General features: G+C 41.4%; 1 protein-coding gene across 3 annotated transcripts in view; it reads right to left on the reverse strand.

Moving 5' to 3' along the window:
* The window catches only part of LOC150086107 (solute carrier family 4 member 11-like), a 478,166-nt gene that overhangs the window by 149,500 nt on the left and 307,278 nt on the right, over positions 1–21,388 (reverse strand). For all 3 annotated transcript variants that reach the window (XM_090373714.1, XM_090373715.1, XM_090373713.1), the window contains one exon: positions 6,186–6,309. In XM_090373714.1, the coding sequence (XP_090229840.1) occupies positions 6,186–6,309 (124 nt within the window). The remainder of the gene's footprint in view (positions 1–6,185; positions 6,310–21,388) is intronic.

Below are 21,388 nucleotides of genomic sequence, written 5' to 3' on the forward strand. Positions count from 1 at the left end.
AGACAGGATCATAATCCCACTGCAAGACATTGTAAGAACACATTTGGAATACTTTGTTCAAGTATGGAGACCTCATCTGAAAAAGAACATTGAGCTTCTTGAAAGGGTCTAAAGACGGGCAACTCCCATGGTGGGGTTGGCAAAAAGGCAATCGCACGTCGAAAAACTTCGATTATGTGTGTCCTACGGAGCTTGGCAACCAGACACCTAAGAGGGGACCTGACTGAAGTTTATAAGGCTCTGAGGATTAGTGAAATGAATGAAGACAAAATTTTCACTGTTATAAAAAATTTCAGAACTCTGGTGCATAAATTCGAATTACAGGGGAAGAGGTTTAGACTAGATTGTAGTAAGTTTTGTTTTAGTCAGCGACTTGTTGATTGCTGGAATAGACTGCCTCTACAGGTAGTTAAGGTTCACATCAATAAAGAGTTCTTGGAAGATGTAAGTGTCCAGTGGCTGTTGGAAATACAGTGCATTTAAATTAGTTATATTTTACAGAGGCTTACATATACGAAAATATAGAGTGCCTTCATGCAGAACCAAGAGACTCATCTTCTGTATAGCCTCAACCACAGATATTCCAGCAAACAATGATACTGTTAAACGTGCGGATGGCTATTCAACAAGGTGTGCTCTTCACAACTATTTTCATTCTCCATGCTGCTCCTACTTGCCAGTTGATACGTATTCGATTATGGACTATTTAAAGGTATTCGTTAAATCTAACACGTGCAATGACTGGTGAAAAAAATCAACTGGCGAGCTAATGAACCAATAAACAGCATCATTATACGTTAAAAGAGTCTCAATTGCAAATCGAAGTGCCAGTATGGGAGTGAATGTAACTTGTCTAAACTAAAAATGGCGGATTTTGTTGGAATCATTAAAAAGCAGTATTTCAAATTTCTTTCAATACCATGAGAACAGCGAAGTTCTGTTACTGACACTCCCGTTGATGGTTCAAAATGTCCAAAGTAGGTCAGGAAAAAAAATGAAAGCACGCGCGCACACACACGGAAGGAAGCGACATTTACACTCACCATCCATCAATGCTGTCACAGGTTTTTAGACCAAAAATTCTCCCCCTAGCTCAACGCTAAAGGAGAAAAACAGGGAACAACGACTGCGGTAGGAAATGTTAAACCTGTCGATATTCTCCATCGGTGAGAAGAGACTATAATTCAGTTGGTCGTTGTACGAGAGGAAAGAAGTTAGGTAAGAGGAGATGGGTATAAAAATGATGTAATTAGAATATTGTTGATTTAGTGGAAGAATCCAGAATCAAATTACAGGACTTGCCAGTGAGAGTTGGTAGTAATACTTACTCTTTAAAATCATGCACCCTCGAAGATTAATCAATTTCTTTAGTTATATGAAATTAAATCCTATTGCTTGTAAGCATAAGAAAGTCACTCTTTATGGAAGAGATTTACGAGAGATTTAATACTGCATACATTTTTCTAGTGGTATCCGCAGTGGACGTTTTCAATTTCTCTTTGCTATCAGCTGTTCTACAGTTACGTCAAAGTTGTAATCAGCTCACGCGAGCGCTGTATGACCAGCCACATAGCTGTAATTTGTAAGGAAAATTTGTGCTAAGTTATGAAGTTTTCATAAGTATATTGCACTAGTATATTTCACTAGTATATTGCACTACTTGTTAACAGATGGCTTCACCAAAAGATTAGTTAGCCCTTTGTTTAAGAGATGAGACTGCTATGACAGCCTGTTACAGGACTAACTGGTCCCTCAGCATTTGGCTTCTAGTAACCAAACACAGACAAACAGATAGCTTAATTATACTTCAACTTTGAAAACTCTTATTTCTTCAACTTTTTTTTTGAACTGTTTTGTTTGCGTAGGTATTAGAGACCATTTACTAACTGATGAGTGACCAGTTAGTACAGAAACAGGCTGTCATAGCAGTCTCATCTTTCAAAAGAAATGGCCGATTATCCTCTTGGCTATCTGCTTGAAGTAGTGCAATACCAGACAAACTCAGAGAAAAATCAAGTTTGTTCTGTTGTGAGAATTTATACCATTGCATTTGAATATTGCTGACATGGATTTTTAAAGACAAAAGAAATCGTTGATAGAAGAGCGGGGTTACCTTCATAATATTTCCAGACTTTGTGTCATTAAATCTGAGAATTAAAAACTTTTAAATTTCCTTACGTGATTAACTTTTACTTTGACTGTCCTGATGTTTGCTGATGATAGTGCTATCCTTGCCGGTAACGACGCTGAAGCCACGGACATCCTCTACGACATTGCCCGCATTGCCCGGCCATACGGTTTGAAGATCAATGCTGGTAAGACAAAGGCCCTGACAACAGATGGGTCGCAAGCCACCATCTATCTCGAAGGTGTCCAGATCGAGCAAGTGCAGGACTTCAAATACCTTGGGTCGCTGGTCCAGGAGAAGAAAGTTGTATCCACCATGGAAATCCACAGCAGAATTGGACAGGCGGCCACTGCGTTCGCCTCGCTAAAATGGTGTCTGTGGAAGAGGACCAACATTTCCACAAAGACTAAAATCCGACTCTTCCGGACTTTGATCCTGCCCATTCTTCTTTACGGATCGGAAACATGGATTTGTCTCAAGTTAGATTTGAACAAACTTGAGGTATTCCAAATGCGATGCCTGCGGCAGATCTTGGGCATCTCTCTTCGCGACCGCATCACTAATGATACCATCCGCGCCAGATGCCAACAGCAACCAACCATTGCCGACCAAATCCAGAAGCGAAGGCTTAGATGGTTTGGCCACGTATGTAGAATGGGCACGAACAGAATACCATCCACACTCCTTTGGAGACAACGACCCACCCAATGGAGCATCCAACGGACCGCGCCTAGGAAAACGTGGGCCAAGCAAGTGGAAAATGACTTGAAGAGCCGACGTCTCGACCTTAACCAGGCCAGGACTGACGCCATGGATCGTAAGGTATGGAAGAACATCACAGAGCAAGTCCGAAACCCTGCGGCACCTACAGCAGCATACTGGTTGCGTGGCCAACCGCCTCCCCCAGCTGCCAGCTAAGGACCAAAGAAGAAGAAGAAGAACTTTTACTTATATATTAAATTAATTATAAATGATATATTAACTATTACCAGCGAACCACCTGGATTACAATAATTCTACATGCGAACAGTACTCCATAATGTAAACAGCATAATGTTTTCATAAAGAATAATCTTCGAATATTTGTTTATTCTCTCCCTGATCAATTAAAATTGGATAAACTTCGATGTGTAGACGTTGAAAAAGAAACTAATTACAAATGATTTTCAGGTAATTTTAATACCGCCGGTACTTTACCGTTCATTCTTTCTATCGTACTGTATCTTTGCCTAAAGCCGTTCATTCTTTCTATCATACTGTATCTTTGTCTAAAGCCGTTCATACTCTCCATCGTACTGTATCTTTGTCGTGTCAATCTTTGCAAGATATAGACTACTGCAGACAGCATTGTAAAACAAAGAACTGGCAGTTCAACTGCTAAACTGGTTTACAAAATACCAGCTGCCAAGCCGGATTTTAAACCATTTTCCCAGTGAATAGAGAGAACTTCGCACCTAATGATTCTCTAAAAGCATTCAATTTGAATTTCTGCAATTTCAGTCGCCCACCAAACCTTTGTGTCCAAAATATTTTAAAAATACATTTAACATATACTATGTTACCAAAAGTATTGGGACTCCACAAAACAATCACATACATACGTGAAATATGGCCTGTGCTGATGAAGTAAAATGAGTTATAATAGAGTGAGTGTAAACAGAGCTGCAGAATTCGTTTCATTCAGTTTCTACGTTGAGTGGTATTCATATTAGCTAGGCACTACGATGCAGAGCTTTATGTTGAACGGTTTTTCGGTGGCCTTGAAGTTCTTACACAGGTACGTTATGGTTCAACTATTCTGATGGCTTCATGGATCGGTTGCAGAGAACAAAGCAATAGGCATAACGTCAATACTCTGGGATGGTTAGAATGGTACTGACAGAAACTGGACAGTGGATGAATGTAAATCCATGGCAGAGGAATTTGTCTGGCAGAAGCAAAGAATGCTTCCATACACACCATATTGTGAAGTAAAGTTGTGGAAGTGTGACGGTGTGAGAATGCTTTTCATGGTGTGGCATTGGACAGCTGATTTTTGATGGTATATTGACTAGCTTGTCTTACTTTGTATTCTAGACTGTTGCACTTCTTGTGCCAATGGAATTTTATGATGAAGGGCCACCTACGGTTCATCAGGTCAATGCCCTATGTCGTTTGAATAGAACAGTGTGTTACTGTTGGAACGGCCATTCAGAACTCTGATATGGGGGATTTTTTCCATTGATTTTTCCCAATTAGTGGAAAGTGGCAGAAGCTTTTTGTTGAGCTGAAGGCCACAAATGGGTCCGCCCCCTACTTTTGATCGTTGCTTACCGGGCACGAGCCATTTAATGCAAAACTGTCTAGCTTCCGAATCACGGTTGGTTGGTTGTTGGGTTTTATTGGCGCATTAGCAACTAAGGCTATAATGCGCCAAAAACCGAATCACTGAGGATTCCGTTGCCACTGTGGCCGCGAGGAGACATGGCAATATCTCATGTATGACTGCGACCACTATGAGGATCTGCGATGTATGCTTACCACTGCTATCACTTACTTCCCATAGAACAGCACCTTCTTGACTCGGAACATGAATACAAAGCCCTTACCATCTTTGCACAGTAACTCACTTATAGCAAACCACCATGCACAGCACCCGGAAGCTAATGATGAATCACGAAACTAGGACTGGAGAAAACTGGAATACGCAAGAAAACTGTATCAAAATAACCTACAACACGAACGATGACCATTATCTAGCCTTGTTCACGAGGGATCTAACAACCAGGAAGACCTACGTCTGAACCAGACAAACTGACACAGAACTTGACATTAACTGGATACGAATTATTCGCACTGGACCACTAGTCGTATGGCTAAATCAAATGACCAACACAAGAACTAAGTGCAGAGGAAAATGATATCACCAAGACCCAAGGCAGCATCCTCATAACATGCACACTGGGCGACCTGAACAGGTTACATGACCAACCATAGGACGAGACTTGCCTCATGTACGACCAGATTTGATTCCTACATTGAACGTGATCACCAACGAAGATCCGGTTCAGATCGCTTGGACTCTTCACGTGTTCTTTACTGTCAATGCCTGATGGCGACCTGTACCGGCCTCCCTTGCCTGGTACCTTTACTCCCTTTCCCCTGGTGGGGAGGAGGAGATAGTCTTGTCTTCTCCCCTCCCCTGCCAACCCTTATTCTTCACCTGGTGGGACACGGGTCTGCCTCACTGAACATCCTGGGGTCGCCTTCTCTATCGTCCTTAGCCTTCAGTCTCCCACCCCTATCCTGCCTAATATGCCAGCGTAAACCCCACGCAAACTGCAAAAACTTAATTTCGTCCAAATTAAACCGCATAAACCTCATCTTGGCCTCGTGGAGGTCTGCCTCCACGAGGCCAAGTGTGGGCAACGTTGGGCCTCAGTAGGGGTCCAGTGGCTAAACGGCCAGATGAACAACGATACACAATACTACACATATACAAAATCCACACACTTTTAAATCTCTGGCCTTCCCAGTGAACTGGTACACCTACAATGAAAGCAACGAGGAGATGGGAGAAACCCCTGGTGCCGCTAGACATCAATACACTACTTTTGATTGTTATTTGTTGTTGTTGGGGTTTAGGTGCATGCCAACTAAGGCCATGCTGCTCCTTGTATATTGTCTGCAAACTGTGTATGTTCTGAGGTCGGTTGCTGGACGAAAAACCCATGCTACTCTCTCATGAGACCAACTAACTCAGCCACGTTGTGAAAAAGACCCATAAAAATTCGAACTCAGGTCTTTTCCACCCGGTGTGTGGAGGATGGCGATCCTACCAACTGTGCTACCCACAAGGGCCCTACTTTTCGTACCACAAGTATATACGGAATACACAAAATGTCAAATATTCTGTGCATATAAAATTCTAAATAAAATATCCCCGTTACTTTGTGTCGGGGCCCTCGCTAGGTTTGCTCTCTAGTCTGCAGTATCCCCCTATTCCGATAAGTGTTTTTATTTCTATTAGTAGATAATTTGCAGTGAGAGTATTTTTTAAAAGCTATTAAGGACTTACCTCCTTGCTAGGTGTTAGGACGAGAATGAAGAAACGAACCTCGTGAGACGTTCGTCCCATATTGGCAGAATGCTTTAAGCGTGCTATTGCCACGTGACGTTTTTGAAGAGATGCGAGATTACACCTAAAATATAAGAAAGACAGAATTGGATGAAAACAAAAAAAAACTGGTTAAAATTTTAACGTATGATCATGGACTACTTTTATTCCTAATTATTTATAAATAAATAAATAAAACAATCATTTATTATATTTCACTCTTTTCACTGGTGAGAACTTAATACTACTGTATTAGGAGCAGTCCACAAATTATGCAATGTGATTTTTAATTCAAATTTTTGAACTGTTCACAAATTACGTAATTTTTTTCCTTCAAATTTCTGAGCTTACTATATGGGGTGGTACACCTTACATAACGCCATTTTTTTTTTTCAAATTTTTGAATCTTTCCCTCAATATTACCACCGCAAAATTATATCTCCTCCACAATTCTTCATTTCTTAAATGAAAAAAAAGTTTATGAATATAGGATGCACAAATACACAGATACTAAATTACATGTTAAGATCCTAATATCCAAATTATGGAGTTACGTTTCTGGCTCCCAGTGGAATTTATTAAAAAGCATATAATTTGTCTAAAAATTGAGTTCTCTAGGATTATCTTCTGAGGACAATTTTCTGTTTTCTAGACGAAAAACTGGAGCTTCCGGGAGAAAAAAAGCCACGTTACCTTCGCCTGAGACCAACTAAGTCAGCTACTTTGTGAAAAAGTCCAATAAAAATTCTTCCTGTCATGACGGGACTCGAATTCAGATCTTTTCCACTTGGTGTGGGGGAGTCAGGAGATCCTACCAACTGTGCTAGCTACAGAGAAATATGTGTAGGCTCTAAAGTGAGCAGTATGGCACGCAATGAGTCCGCCAAGGATATAGGGGGGAAAACCCTTTTTATTTTCTAGAAAGGTTACCATCGAGTTGATGTTAAGTGTGTCTAGTTTCACTGTCAGTAGTTTGGCGAACGTCAGTATGTTTTCTGTGGCAATGGTGTGCCTCCAGGGCCTAAAGTGCAAGGAAGATGAAGTGAATTTCTGATATTTTGTTAGTGAAACAGTGTGGGTATGGACTGAAAAGAAATGCCACTTATTATATAGTTTTTTGAAAGAATAGAAAAATCAAAATGTAATTGTAGATAAAACACGATTTTTAATTTGATGTATATTTTTCTACATACGTCCAACCTAACTCAATACATTTATTTCGGCGTTTAGCAAGTTTTGCATACTGTTCAAAGTAAAATATGTATTGGAGATATCCTTCAATCTTGGGGCCAATCTGAGCTAATATTAGCATTAGCATGCTAATAATAGCTCAGATTGGCCATAAGATTGAAGAATATCTCGAATACGGTGGCGGATTTTATTGAACAGTATGGAGGATGTGGAACAGCTCCAAATCCAAGCGATGAAATTATTGCCACTGTTGCAAGTACTTGTAATTAGACATATCATTTGTGCATTTCCTGGCCTTACTCTTTCGTTTCTTTTTTCATTTTGTTTGAGCCTGTTCAAAGTTCTCGGGAGAGAACGGTGAAATCATCACTGTTCTCTCCCTGTGTGGGGAGAACAGTGATTCTATCAACTGTGCTACCCACGAGAGCCATTAAGAGGTATTGCCGATATTATCCTTTGAATTTCACCATTTGTTGAATTCATGCACCTGTGTCACCTAATAGATGAATTTTAGGTGGTACAGATAATTACGCGTAAACTTATTAAAAGTAATCGTAAAATATAAATCTCGATGATAGATTGATTTCAAACCATTCTTATTTTTTAAATTCAATTCATTTTAATGGTTTTCAGTTTTTTTAACAGAAGAGTTGTGTGGAGAAATTGCCTTTAAAGTGATAACTCTGTTTGGATGCCAATAGGATCCGACAAACCTAACAGGATTATAAATGGCCGTGTAGTCGGAAACTAGGGAATGATTCATGTGTAGCAGATTTTTTAATAATCTTGCCAACCATCAGATAAATGACTGGGAAATCCATGCATCACGCGATACGTTACGCACATATGTCAATAATGTTCGCCACTGAAATCCATTTTTCTGAAGTTTTGTTTAATATTTTTTCTGCAGTTTTGATTACACTATTACTGAAGCAAACAATTTTATATGGTAATTTTTCCCCCCAGTTAAATCTGCTCTACGGACTCAAGAAAAAAGGGCAGTAGCAAATTTATAGACAGTACTCTATATCAGGAGTGGCCAACTTAATTTGTGATGCGATCTACTTTTTTTCTTCAAAATGTGCCGCGATCTACCATCTCAAAAATTTCATTGCACAAGGTGCACAAATCGAGGGATGACTGTATATTTAAAATTCGTCGTGATCGACCGAAATTAAATCCGCGATCGACTCGTTGGCCACCCCTGCTCTATATCTCTATATGAATATAAACACACATGATTTGTGGAGAGGTTGCTTGCTCGGTTATTTACAATTTATCATCAATATATTACGTGCAAATCGCATACATTCTATGTTTTGTTTGCTTGTTTTGGGATGAAAACTAGATATCAGAAACTATTCAAGCCTTGTAATTGTTGTAGGGTTTTTAGGAGCATCACCAACTAAGACCATACTGCTCCGTGTGCATTGTCTGTAAATTGGTGGTGTTCTGAGATTAATTTTCTGTTCGTTGGACGAAAACTCGAGTTTCCGGGAGAAAAAACCATTCGCATGAACCCGTCTCACCTCAACCATGTTAAAAAAGGCCCATAAAAATTCCTCCCGTCATCGACGGGACTCTAACTCAGGTCTTTCCCGCCCAGTGTGGGGGACCATTACCAACTGCCCAAGCCTTGTTCGAGATGAACTATTAGTAATGATAAACTATCAAAATGATGAGATTGAAAATTACCCAAAATCACTGTCATTTCTCTCCCCGAATATTGCGATCCCTGTCATGGTTTCAACATATCGTAGACCAGCGACGCATCGCAGACGGATCAGACCGCGTACATCCCTCGCCACGGTAAAGAGAACAGCTTCATTCCAACTCCTATTCCAAAATGTGCGATCCATGAGGAATAAACTGAATGAAGTTGGGGAGCTCTTGCTGTCCAGTTCAATGGACGTGGTTTGCTTCGCAGAAACCTGGCTTGACCCCAATGAAGAAACACTTTCCTCTACTTAGCCTGCAAGGTATCAGATGGTGTGCACGTCTAGAGAAAACCGGAGGGGAGGAGGAGTTGCGATTTTTTTCAATGAGCAGGTATTTTCTATCATCCACTCAGTATTGAGCCAGTCTGACTCTTTCGAGGCAGTTCTAGTTACGCTAAAACCTAAAAAACCTAAAAACAATAACAGCCAGAACAATTCTCTCGACATTGTCGCAGTGTATATCCCACCGGTTCCAGACGCACAAGTAGTTGATGAACTCCTCAATTGGCTGCTTGACCATCTCCATTCATCACTGAAACACGTCGTGTGTGGGGATTTCAATCTCCTGAATACTCAGGGAAACCTCAAGAGGAGACTGAGTCAGCGTCTAGGTATATTAGGTCTCAAACTGGTTAGCACACTAGCCACGAGAGGCGAAAGCACATTAGACGTTGCGTTCGTGTCAGCAAATTGTGTGGTTAATCAAACCCTACAAGCAACATACAGTCTGATCATAACCCCATCATTCTATCTGTGCAAATAGAAATGCCCATCACTTCTGGAAGAAGGAAAGTCACAACCAAAACAATTACAGCGCCCAAATACCTTAATCCTGAAAAGTGTGTTTATGCGGCTCAAGCAATCCCATGGGATGTCCTTGAGGAATGTGATCCCGAACTCGGGATTGACCTGATGACAAGATGGATAGCCACTGTTTCTCTCTATGCTGCAACGAAGAAACTAACCATCACAGAACATTCAAAGGCCTAGTGGAATCCAAAAGTCTCTGAAAGTTTCCACCTTAAACAGAATTTGCACAAAAAGTGGAAAAACCCGGCTCACCCTCGGACAGAACTGCCTATTCCCGAGCTAGGGCGCTTTTTATTTGGAACAAGAGGGAGGCGATAAAACTTCACCTAGAGGATAACATAAATAACGGGAAGCCCTTCCATAGAATCCAATCAGAGGACGCCATTGACTCACTCAATATGAGCAGCTGGCTCGACCATATACCTAGGTTCGCTGCTCAGCCGGAATCCACTACGCCAATGGAATTCCCAATCAATCCGATTTCGAAAGACACCTTAAATTCAATTCACCTCACCAAATACCAGCTGATCGAAGCAATGAATAGCTTAGCACCTACGGCCGCATCAGGTGCCGACGGAATTCCTCAGTTTATGCTGAAATGTCTTAGTACATTTGTTGTTGATCCTATCCTGTCGTTATTTAACAAGATCCTTAATCAAAAATTTTTTCCTCCTATGTGGCATGTCTATCTAGTAAGACCGCTGCCGAAAACAAGCTCTGCTTCTCAGCCCAGTCACTTCCGTCCAATTTCCTCTGCATCATGCCTATTAAAGCTCTTTGAGAAAACTCTTCTAAGAACATTAACCATCTAAATTATGCCACAACAGTTACCGCAGATCCACTATGCTACCCGGTCAAGATCCACCGCTACAAATCTAGTCACCACCACTACCAAGATCCTCGAGGCATTTGAGCACCGTTCGGAAATCACCGTTACGTATATCGACGTCCAGGCAGCATTTGATTCCGTATCCGTTCACGCATTGGCAAGGCTACTACGTGAGTATTATCTCATTGGTGGAGACGTGCTCTGGTTTATTCAGACAATGCTGGAGAACAGGACCATTATTGTTCGCGATGGCAATCTGCGCTATACTAGGACTATTACAGCTGGAGTCCCACAAGGTGGGGTCCTGTCCGGAATCTTGTTCTCAGCTGTTCTCGTGCCATTTGTGACAGGCCGAACTGACATGCTCACCTTTGCCGATGACATAAAACTGTTTATTCCCATCTGCCTTGGAGACACTGCTGAATACATCAATACCTTAATCCTTCAGAAAATACGGAACCTTGAGGCCTTCCTCTCCGGTTTCGGACTTCAAATCAATCCTGAGAAGTCAAAACAGTTGACTTTCTCTCTCAAACGGAGCCCAACAATATTACAACCCATTTTAAGAGAATGCGCGATTTCTGCCGTCCAACAACATACAGATCTCGGCGTTATTTTTAATCAAAAGCTCTCCTTTCTACCGCACATAGACCACTTGCAAATAAAGTTCTGTCGACTCCGGTGGATGATTAAACAACAACTAATGCACGTCCATGACCAGGCTGTTGGATGCAGATATTAAGACGTGTTTATCCGGTCATACTCTATGGCGCCGATGTCTAGACTTCAACTGCTACGACCCATCTTAGACGGATTTTCGCGGGGGAATTCTGGCTACTGAAGTGGGCCATATGGAAATTTCGGCTTCCCCCCTACACCAAGGACCACCCAGATGGCGGCAGCTCTCAATATCAGACGTCTTCCTGCCATCATTCACTAGAGAAAACTCGTCTTTGCCATCAAAATGATGGTCGGCATTATTTCAGTACCAGATTTCTGGGCTTACTGCGGATGGAGGATCCCGGTCCCAAGCCTTAGGGCTAATCCAATCCTACAGGCCATTCCAAACCGGTTAAAGCTAACTGATCGGTTCCTACCTGTGCAAATGCTGCAAGACATACAGTCCTTGGACGGCGACCCCTACAAATTCGCAGTCGACAAGGAATATAGGCAGAAAGTACTCGGTCGACTTCCTTCCCAGGGCCACGTCAAAGGACAATAGAACCTGCTCCCGGACACCTATTCATCACTGCCTTGAATCTATCATCCCAGTGTTCAAACCTTTCAGGAGTCATAATGCTTTTTTTTTTTTTTGTGTTTATTCTGTTGTGTAATTTCTTTTATGTAAACCCCTGGCTTGTAGGCGTGAAGGGAGTTGTATACAGCAATGTGCTTTCTTCATATAATAAAGAGTTCTTCTAATGTAATTACTGACAGTTTACATTGGGAAATTTTTTTTTGTAGTTGATTTAAACTACAAAAAAAAAGAAGAAGTATAATTCCTTAGGAGTGCCAACAGAAATCGGGCACAAGCCGCCGATGGTATCATTTGAAAAAGACAAAAATCGTACAGGATCAAAAGTGAAGAGATCAAAAAGAACTTTTAAGTCAGCTCCAGCATTCCAAGCAAGATGAATTTGTCCAGTCAACAGTTGAATACCTATTAATTACATAATGTATGGTTAGTCTGATGGTTTGTAAAGATTTGACAAGTACAAGTTTCAATAACAGCCATTTCAAGTGAGACCGAAACTGGATGAAATTTGGTAATATTTTAAAACAAAAATTTTATTAATAGAATAAAAATCTGCAGTTAAAATATCTGGAAACTTGGAAAACGTAACTTCAGAAAGCAGATACGAAGGCATGTCTTCGTAAAGAGTCTTACACAAATACCTCTGTAAAGCATCCCATATATACTCAGTGAGATTGTCCCCCCCCAAAGATGAGGAGGCGTTGAAAATCGAACCACAGACTGAACTCAACCTTGAATCAAATTGGAAGCTCTTAGATCTAATTGACATGTTCACAGCACCAGCTGAAATGGGCATTTCTCTGCAGTGAAGCGAGAAACCTTGGAATCTGAAATAAACTCAGTCATGTTGCCAAAAAGCCCATAAAAATTCCTCATGTCTTTGACGAGTTGTTATGTAAAAATCTGCTGGTTTGACTCACTAGCAGATTTTTTTTTTATTTTTTATTTTTTTTTCGGTCCTTGCCACTGAAATTTTCGGAAATTAGGTGACAGGGCCTGCCAGAGTATTTAAGTGATCCCTCTACTGCCTGACCTGCTTCTTCGGGGCTAAGTGCGGGCAACGGGGGCTCCACTAGGGCCCAACAGCTACATGGTCAGAGGAACAACTTAACACGGCACTACACAACACTAACACACACACATACTACACTTTTTAAACCTCTGGCCTTCACAGATTCTGTGATACACAGAGTACACAACGCGGAGATGGGAAACCCCTGGGGCTGTTAGACGTCGAACACTGTACACTTTAGCAGATGACTCTTTCGGATATTTTGCTCGTCTCTATAATCGAGATCTCACATTTGGTGAACATTTGGGACTATTATTACTTCTGCCTCTACTGTGCAGAAATCGCCTATGCTCAAATTCCTTCAACAGGAGGAATTTTTATGGGATTTTTTCATACCATGGCCTGAATTGGTGATGGGCGAGAGTTTGATTTTCATCCAGGAAATTCCTTTCATTGGATTTTTATCCAAAGAAATATCCACCGCATTGAATCTTGAATGAGCTGTTGTTATAGGGTTTGCGGAGACCACTGGTACCGCAGACAGATACATGAACTATGTTATTATAGGGTTTCAGGCGTAATCAACAGCTTAGCATGCTCATGTATGCTGATTTGTATAAGTTAATTGATCTGCACTGCCCTACAATTAATATCCAGACACCTGCTTTTAGACAAAAAAAAGAGCTTTAATTGTGTCATTTAATATTTTGTGCTGAAAACTTTTGCTTTTATGACGGCCTTCAATCTTCTCGGTATATTCTCAACCAGCTTTTTATAAATGTCAGGTGATATGTTCCTCCACTCGGCCTTTAACGCTGCCACTAATTTGGCCTTGTTCTTTGGGCGATCTCGACGTGCACGTACCTGATGATCCAATACCTCCCAAAGGTGCTCGATAGGATTCAGATCACTCCTCTGGGCTGGTCAATCCAACTTTTACACACCCAAGTCTTCAAATCACTCTGTTACGACCCGAGCAGTATGGCATGGTGCATTGTCTTGCTGATCCAGGTATTGGATCAGCAAGTATTGCTGATCCAATGTATACCTTCCCCGAAGTATTGCCATAACGTTGAAAGTGCATAATTGTCCAAGCTGTCCTGGTATTGCACAGCATTCAAGGTTTTGTCGATAACGACTAATGGGCCCAAGCCAATCCATGAAAAGCAGTCCCATACCATGACACTGCCTCCACCAAACTTCATTGTTGGGAGGATACAATCAGGAAGGAACTGTTCCCCTGGCATTTTCCACACCCAGGAACGGCCGTCAGACTGGTAGAATGCGAACCTCGAAACGTATGTCCATAGGACTGTTTTCCACTTCTCTACAGTCCAGGATTCGCGCTCTTTACAACATATCAATCGGCGTCTAGTATTTGTTGAGGTGATCAATTCTGTTGAACTGTTGAGGTAATTCTGTTGAACGTGTCCTCTTGCATGCCCACTTTTCCAATTGTCTGTTAAGCCCAGTGTGCATAAGTCGATTTATAGTAGGTTCTGTGACGTGCTGCATGCATAGGACCTGTTTCCCCATCCATAGAGGGGTGTCCGGATGTTAATGGTAGGGCAGTGTATATTCATATTTCAGTTAGATTTACAAACTGGACTATATAAATTACAGAAGAACGTATCTCATGGAGTTCACCTATGGACAGCGGGTTTTCGAACACTGGAATAAGTTTCCTCACAATGTGGCAGAGACATTAAGTCTGGCTAAGTTCAAGCAGAATTAGATGGTTACTTTGTGGGAATGAAGACTGCATGAATATTCTGTATTATAATTATTTTGGCTGATGCAAAAAAGTCCTTTTTTTGTGACAAATGGGCCTGGAGTACTGGGGTCCATAGTTTCAAATACAGATATATACAGTTATACCCAGATATTTATTAACAAATAAAGTACAAATAAAATAAAATATAAGTACAAAAACCAGTAGCTTTCGGAACACGTGTCCCTTTATCAACTGATAAGTTAATATAAAATTTGAATACACTACAAGCAAAGTGTGGCGCGTTAATCATGCGTCATTGTTGTAGCACGGACGTGTGCTGCCTTACGCCAGTGATCATCCATCAATAAAACGGTTGTCTCTAGGATGGGATGTATACGCATGCCTTTCTGGCGATTTAATGCCTTAGGGTTGTTTATTATGTTTAGTGACTCTAGCCATAGGCGGTGGCGAAAGTGTCGCGCATGGTCCACTATCTCAAAGTCGCGCTTGGGGTCAAGATCGTGGTTGGTAGCCCAAAATGTTCTGCGAGCACGGACTGGTCAGTTTCGGCAAGCCGGATTGCTCTGTCGTGTTCCGTGAGGCGATCCTGGAGACGTCTCACCTACGTAGCAACTGTTACAGGCCTTACAGGTGATACGGTACACTACATTGCTGCGTAAGACAGGTGTGACAGGGGTCTTCACACTGGAGACAAGTGAACGTAGGTTCCTACCGGGTAATTGTACACATTTGATGTTGTAACTTCTAAGGATCTTCGAGATACGTCCTGACACCCCTGGATAGTACGGAATGTAGGCGGACGATATGCCGACTTGCTTCGGAGGTCTTGGGTTGAATGTAAGTTCTTCTGCCTGTAACAAGCATCTGTTTAGTACATGGGATGGATAACCGCATCTGGTTAGGTCCGCCTTCACACGGGAGATCTCGTTACGTCTAATTGTGTCGGTGCTGGAATGGCTCCAGGCCCTGGAGAATAGGGTGCGGGCAGTGCTATTGAGATGGCTTGGAGCGTGGCCGGACCCGTAGTTGGTGAATTGACCGCACCACATGGGTTTGCGGTATACTGAGGTCTCTAGACGTGGGCCTACGCGATGCACTAGTACATCCAGAAGCGGGAGCGAACCGTTCACCTCTGATTCTACGGTAAACTTGATGAAATTGGATAGGGAGTTGAGGTGTTCTAGTAGTACCGTTTCAGAACCACGTGGTATTATGGTAAAAATATCGTCGACGTATCTACACCACGTTGTAATAGGTGTAGGTGGGTTCTGGTGTATCTGCTCCTCTAGATCTTCCATGGCGATGTTAGCTACTACGGAACTGACAGGGGCACCCATAGCAGTGCCATGTACTTGTTTGTAGAGTGAGTCTTCAAAGGTGAAGATGCTGCTAGAGAGGCATAGGTTGAGGGCGGTACAGATGTCATCAGTGGATAGTGACGTCCTGGATTGGAGGCTTAAGTCGCTCTCAAGGAGCCTTCTGGCGCAGTGCACGGCCTGTTGGACGGGAATCGAGGTGAATAAAGAGACCACGTCAAATGATGCCATGACAGAGTTGTCAGGGATTGAAATGTCCTTAATGATGTTAATAAATTCACTGCTGTTTTTAACGGTGTGAGATGTATTACCTATAAGAGGCGAGAGGAGGCTCGCGATATGTTTGGACAGTTCATACGTTGGGGCACTGCAGCAAGACACTATAGGTCTGAGAGGAATACCCGGTTTATGGATCTTTGGTAATCCGTAGAATTGCGGTAGTTGGCAGCCAGTAGCACGTAGAAGATGGTGAGTCGCGGTCGGGATCTTCTTATCTTTAAGCCATGCGTGGACAAGTTTATTAACATTTGCTTCCAGACGTTTCAAGACTTTAACGGGAGGATCAGGTAGAGGTCCATATACGTTAGGATCGAGTAATAGGGCCAAGGCTTTCTCTCGGTAGGCTGATCGGTCCAGCACAACAGTCCGGCGCCCTTTATCCGCAGGAAGTACAACGATGGAGTTGTCTTTTCTTATAGATGACAGGGCGGCACGCTGGCGGTGGTTGAGGTTTGAGTACGTTTGAGTACGAAAAAACCGCTGAGGTTTGAGTTCCAATTTCATCAAGTTTACCGTAGAATCAGAGGTGAACGGTTCGCTCCCGTTTCTGGACGTACTAGTGCATCGCGTAGGCCCACGTCTAGAGACCTCAGTATACCGCAAACCCATGTGGTGCGGTCAATTCACCAACTACGGGTCCGGCCACGCTCCAAGCCATCTCAATAGCACTGCCCGCACCCTATTCTCCAGGGCCTGGAGCCATTCCAGCACCGACACAATTAGACGCAACGAGATCTCCCGTGTGAAGGCGGACCTAACCAGATGCGGTTATCCATCCCATGTACTAAACAGATGCTTGTTACAGGCAGAAGAACTTACATTCAACCCAAGACCTCCGAAGCAAGTCGGCATATCGTCCGCCTACATTCCGTACTATCCAGGGGTGTCAGGACGTATCTCGAAGATCCTTAGAAGTTACAACATCAAATGTGTACAATTACCCGGTAGGAACCTACGTTCACTTGTCTCCAGTGTGAAGACCCCTGTCACACCTGTCTTACGCAGCAATGTAGTGTACCGTATCACCTGTAAGGCCTGTAACAGTTGCTACGTAGGTGAGACGTCTCCAGGATCGCCTCACGGAACACGACAGAGCAATCCGGCTTGCCGAAACTGACCAGTCCGTGCTCGCAGAACATTTTGGGCTACCAACCACGATCTTGACCCCAAGCGCGACTTTGAGATAGTGGACCATGCGCGACACTTTCGCCACCGCCTATGGCTAGAGTCACTAAACATAATAAACAACCCTAAGGCATTAAATCGCCAGAAAGGCATGCGTATACATCCCATCCTAGAGACAACCGTTTTATTGATGGATGATCACTGGCGTAAAGCAGCACACGTCCGTGCTACAACAATGACCCATGATTAACGTGCCACATTTGCTTGTAATGTATTCAAATTTTATATTAACTTATCAGTTGATAAAGGGACACGTGTTCCGAAAGCTACTGGTTTTTGTACTTATATTTTATTTTATTTTATTTGTACTTTATTTGTTAATAAATATCTGGGTATAAATGTATATATCTGTATTTGTCCTTTTTTTGTTTATTTTTTGGCCTTACTAATACTAAATGATAAAATATTATTAAGGTTACATAATATTTTAATTGAATATTTCCTTCAGTATTCTGTAATTTGTGTTTAATAATACACAACTAACTAACATTACGTGAATTTTCAGAGGAAATAAAAATGGCGCATACTGTGTTTTATATATAAGTCGATTTTACAAGTTGAATCAAAATCATACTCCGATCTATCAATATTCTCAATCGATATCTGATTTTGAAGCGATGTTCCAACAGCGCGTTTAAGGTTGTCTTTGACGAGAATCGATTTTCCACCAGAGGACTGGATAAAAGTGTAGTGCTATTTATACAGGAATGAATTTTCCAGCGATATTAGGAACAGTGTATCCTAGTGTATGGTGGAGGATCGATATCCTCTTGCTAAAATATTTATCTCTTTGAGATTAGGAATCAATATTATGGCACTGTTTCGGAAATGACCTATACGAGATGGAGAAACGGTATTTGGATTTACAGCGATAGTCACAGATAAAATAGATTCTGGACACAAAATATGAACACAGCTGTGTCTCTGCGTCATATATTTGCTTCGAAACAACATGATTGTGGCAAAAACCTTTCCGATATTTTAAAATCATAAGGACAGTCGATTTTTTCTCTATGCACTCTTAAAAATTATAGGGATGAAATCACGTATTTAAAAAAAAATATGTTTTTTAAATAGGTGTTTTAAATAGTCCTGTCGATAACGGGAGGAATTTGATGCGTCTTTTTCACAACGTTGCCGAGTTAGTCGGTCTCAGGAGAAGGTGGCAAGGTTTTTTCTCCCAGAAAGTCGGGTTTTTCCTCCAGAAAACAGAAAATCGACCTCAGAACACACGCAATTTACAGACATATATACAAGGCGCAATTGCCTTCCTCGCTGATGCTTCTAAAACCCTCCAACAACAACGAAATTTTCGTGTATTCGTGTAAAAATATAAATGAAGTTTAACACCCATTTAAAAGGAAAGAATTGACGTAAGTTTTTCATAATATAGTCTTTATTAGAACGTTTAGAAGTAGGCTGATTTTTTAAAAAATACTTCTAGTGTCTTTTCAAATGTGTACTTGATAACAACTACGTATTCAGTAACGTAATGATTATATTCTTCGTGTCCTATTAAACAGTTCAGGATCTTTGGAACGTCATCTGATCAACTCGTAGTTATTGATAAGAGAATAACTGAGATTTAAATATCAGATAGCAATACAAAAGATCCATATATTTTACCATAAGGAGGGGAAGGGCTATAGCTCCTTTAACTGCTATCTGCAACCACTTGGTGTTAGTCAAGACCGACCACAATTCGATGCTACGACGCAAATCTTTGAGGATTTGCTTCCTATATTTCTTGTAATCGGCCCTTTTGTTGGAGGATACTGGAGGCTGCAATTCTTTAACTTACTGCGGGAGAATCCATCTTCTTGGTTAATAGTTTCTAAGAATTATGTTTTTTTTTTTTTTTTTTTTCATAATTGTGGGGTCGTGTCCATAGCTGCACGTAGTACTGATCTAGAGACGGTGATGGTGAATAGGCTTTCTCCGATTGTGTTCAACCATCTCAGGAACCAGTACTCAATTCTCAGGAAACTTTTTGGGGTTTAAGCGCATCAGCAACTTAGGCCATATTGTGCCGTAAACAATGTCTGTGAATCGCGTGTGTTCTGTGGTCGATTTGCTGTTTGTCGGACGAAAAATCCGAGTTTACGGGAGGGAAAACCATGCTACCCTTCATCTGAGCCCGACTAACTCGACCCACTTTGTCTTAATTTAGGCCAACCTGATTCTACACATTTTCGATTTGGGAGGGGTGAAGAAGTTAAATATTAAAAGCCAAAATGTTATAATACATCAAAGTACCAATTAAATTACATTTATTATAACATACCCTCGTGGGTAGCACAGTTGTAAAATCGCCCTCCTCCACACACCGGGTGAAAATCACCCGAGTTCGAATCCCGTTGATGGCGTGAAGAATTCTTATGCGCCTTTTTCCACAATGTAGCTGAGTTAGTTGGTTGCAGGCAAGGATAGCATGATTTTTCTCCCGGAAAGTCGGGTTTTTCATCCAACAAAACAGAAAATCGACCTCAGCACACATGCAATTTACATATAATATATACGGCGCCATATGGCCTTAGTCGCTAATGCGCCTAAAATCCTACAAACAATGTATTTCTAAAGGCATGGGTTATTTAAATTTTATATGATGCAGTATTTCTTATAAGTCATATTAATCATGTTCATGTGACAATTGTTAGGATAAACAAACATCTGACAGTACCATCTTCTTTGCACTGAATTCTCATATAATATTGTCCGATTTGTCACCAATACTACTCGCTCAAACTACTTACCATTCAAGGATTTCCGAGTACGTCCCTTAACTGCTGTTCAAGATGGCCGACAAATAGGTGGCAACCAATCACCCTAAGGAAATGACTTCGTCACTTCAACTGACAGGCGCACACTTACCACAACTACGACTACAGCGAACTTCTCGAAGTTCGGGTGTCTTTTTTTATTTATATTTTTTTTCGCGCTCCTCTTGGTGAGATATTTCAAACGGTTGCTAGGCAGCAACGTTTAAGTCTTGAAGCCACCCGCTCCATGTCTTGGTATTCTGGGAATGTCTTTTTGGTGGCGTAGAAATCCTTTCATATAGTTGACTATTGTACTTGGAGAAGCATGTGTGTAACCATTACTGAGCTCTGAACACATTATGCAAATAGCTTTGTACAATTAGAAGCTTTGGGTATATAATTAAATCTCCTTATTCCACCCCTTTTTTGCATCCATATTGTTAAGGCCTATAAATAAAATAGGCAAGTGTAATTAATTAGCAACTGAAATAAATTAGGCAACTTTCCACTATGCTAATCAAAGTATTTGTATCAAGGTTGAATTATTCGATAGCTTATTACCATCATCAAAGCCCTTGAAGATATACTACCTTACCAAGAGTATTCGGACACTACCCAAATCTAATGGTGCTTGCATGCTTTTGGTGAGGTAGTGTAAGTTTCTCAGCGATCTTACTATCTAGCTTTTATCTGCAATCACATCATATATATAATTCGAAAGACTTTCACGAGGAAGGGCGTTCATATTGCGAAATAGCAAGCCTTAAATTATTTAAAATATTCTGGATTATAATCAGGAGTCGGCAGCTGACCTTGAGCCATCTGTTGTTTTTTTCTCTACTTTAGTCATAAAAACTAGGCTGATTGGAATTAAATTCTATTATTTGTGAGCGTTATTAAGTCACTCTTTATGGAGGAGCTTAACCATAGATTTAATGAAACACATTTTTCCAGCTGTACCCACACTGGACATTTTTAATTTATCTTCACTCTCAGTTGTTCTAAAGTGACGTCAAACCAGTCAGCAGCTCGCGCAAGAGCTATATACTCTAGCCACAGTTGTAATTACCAAGAG

The sequence above is a fragment of the Mastigoproctus giganteus genome, chromosome 5 (assembly GCF_048544385.1).
Source record: "Mastigoproctus giganteus isolate SK-2022 chromosome 5, ASM4854438v1, whole genome shotgun sequence".
Taxonomy (NCBI): domain Eukaryota; kingdom Metazoa; phylum Arthropoda; class Arachnida; order Uropygi; family Thelyphonidae; genus Mastigoproctus; species Mastigoproctus giganteus.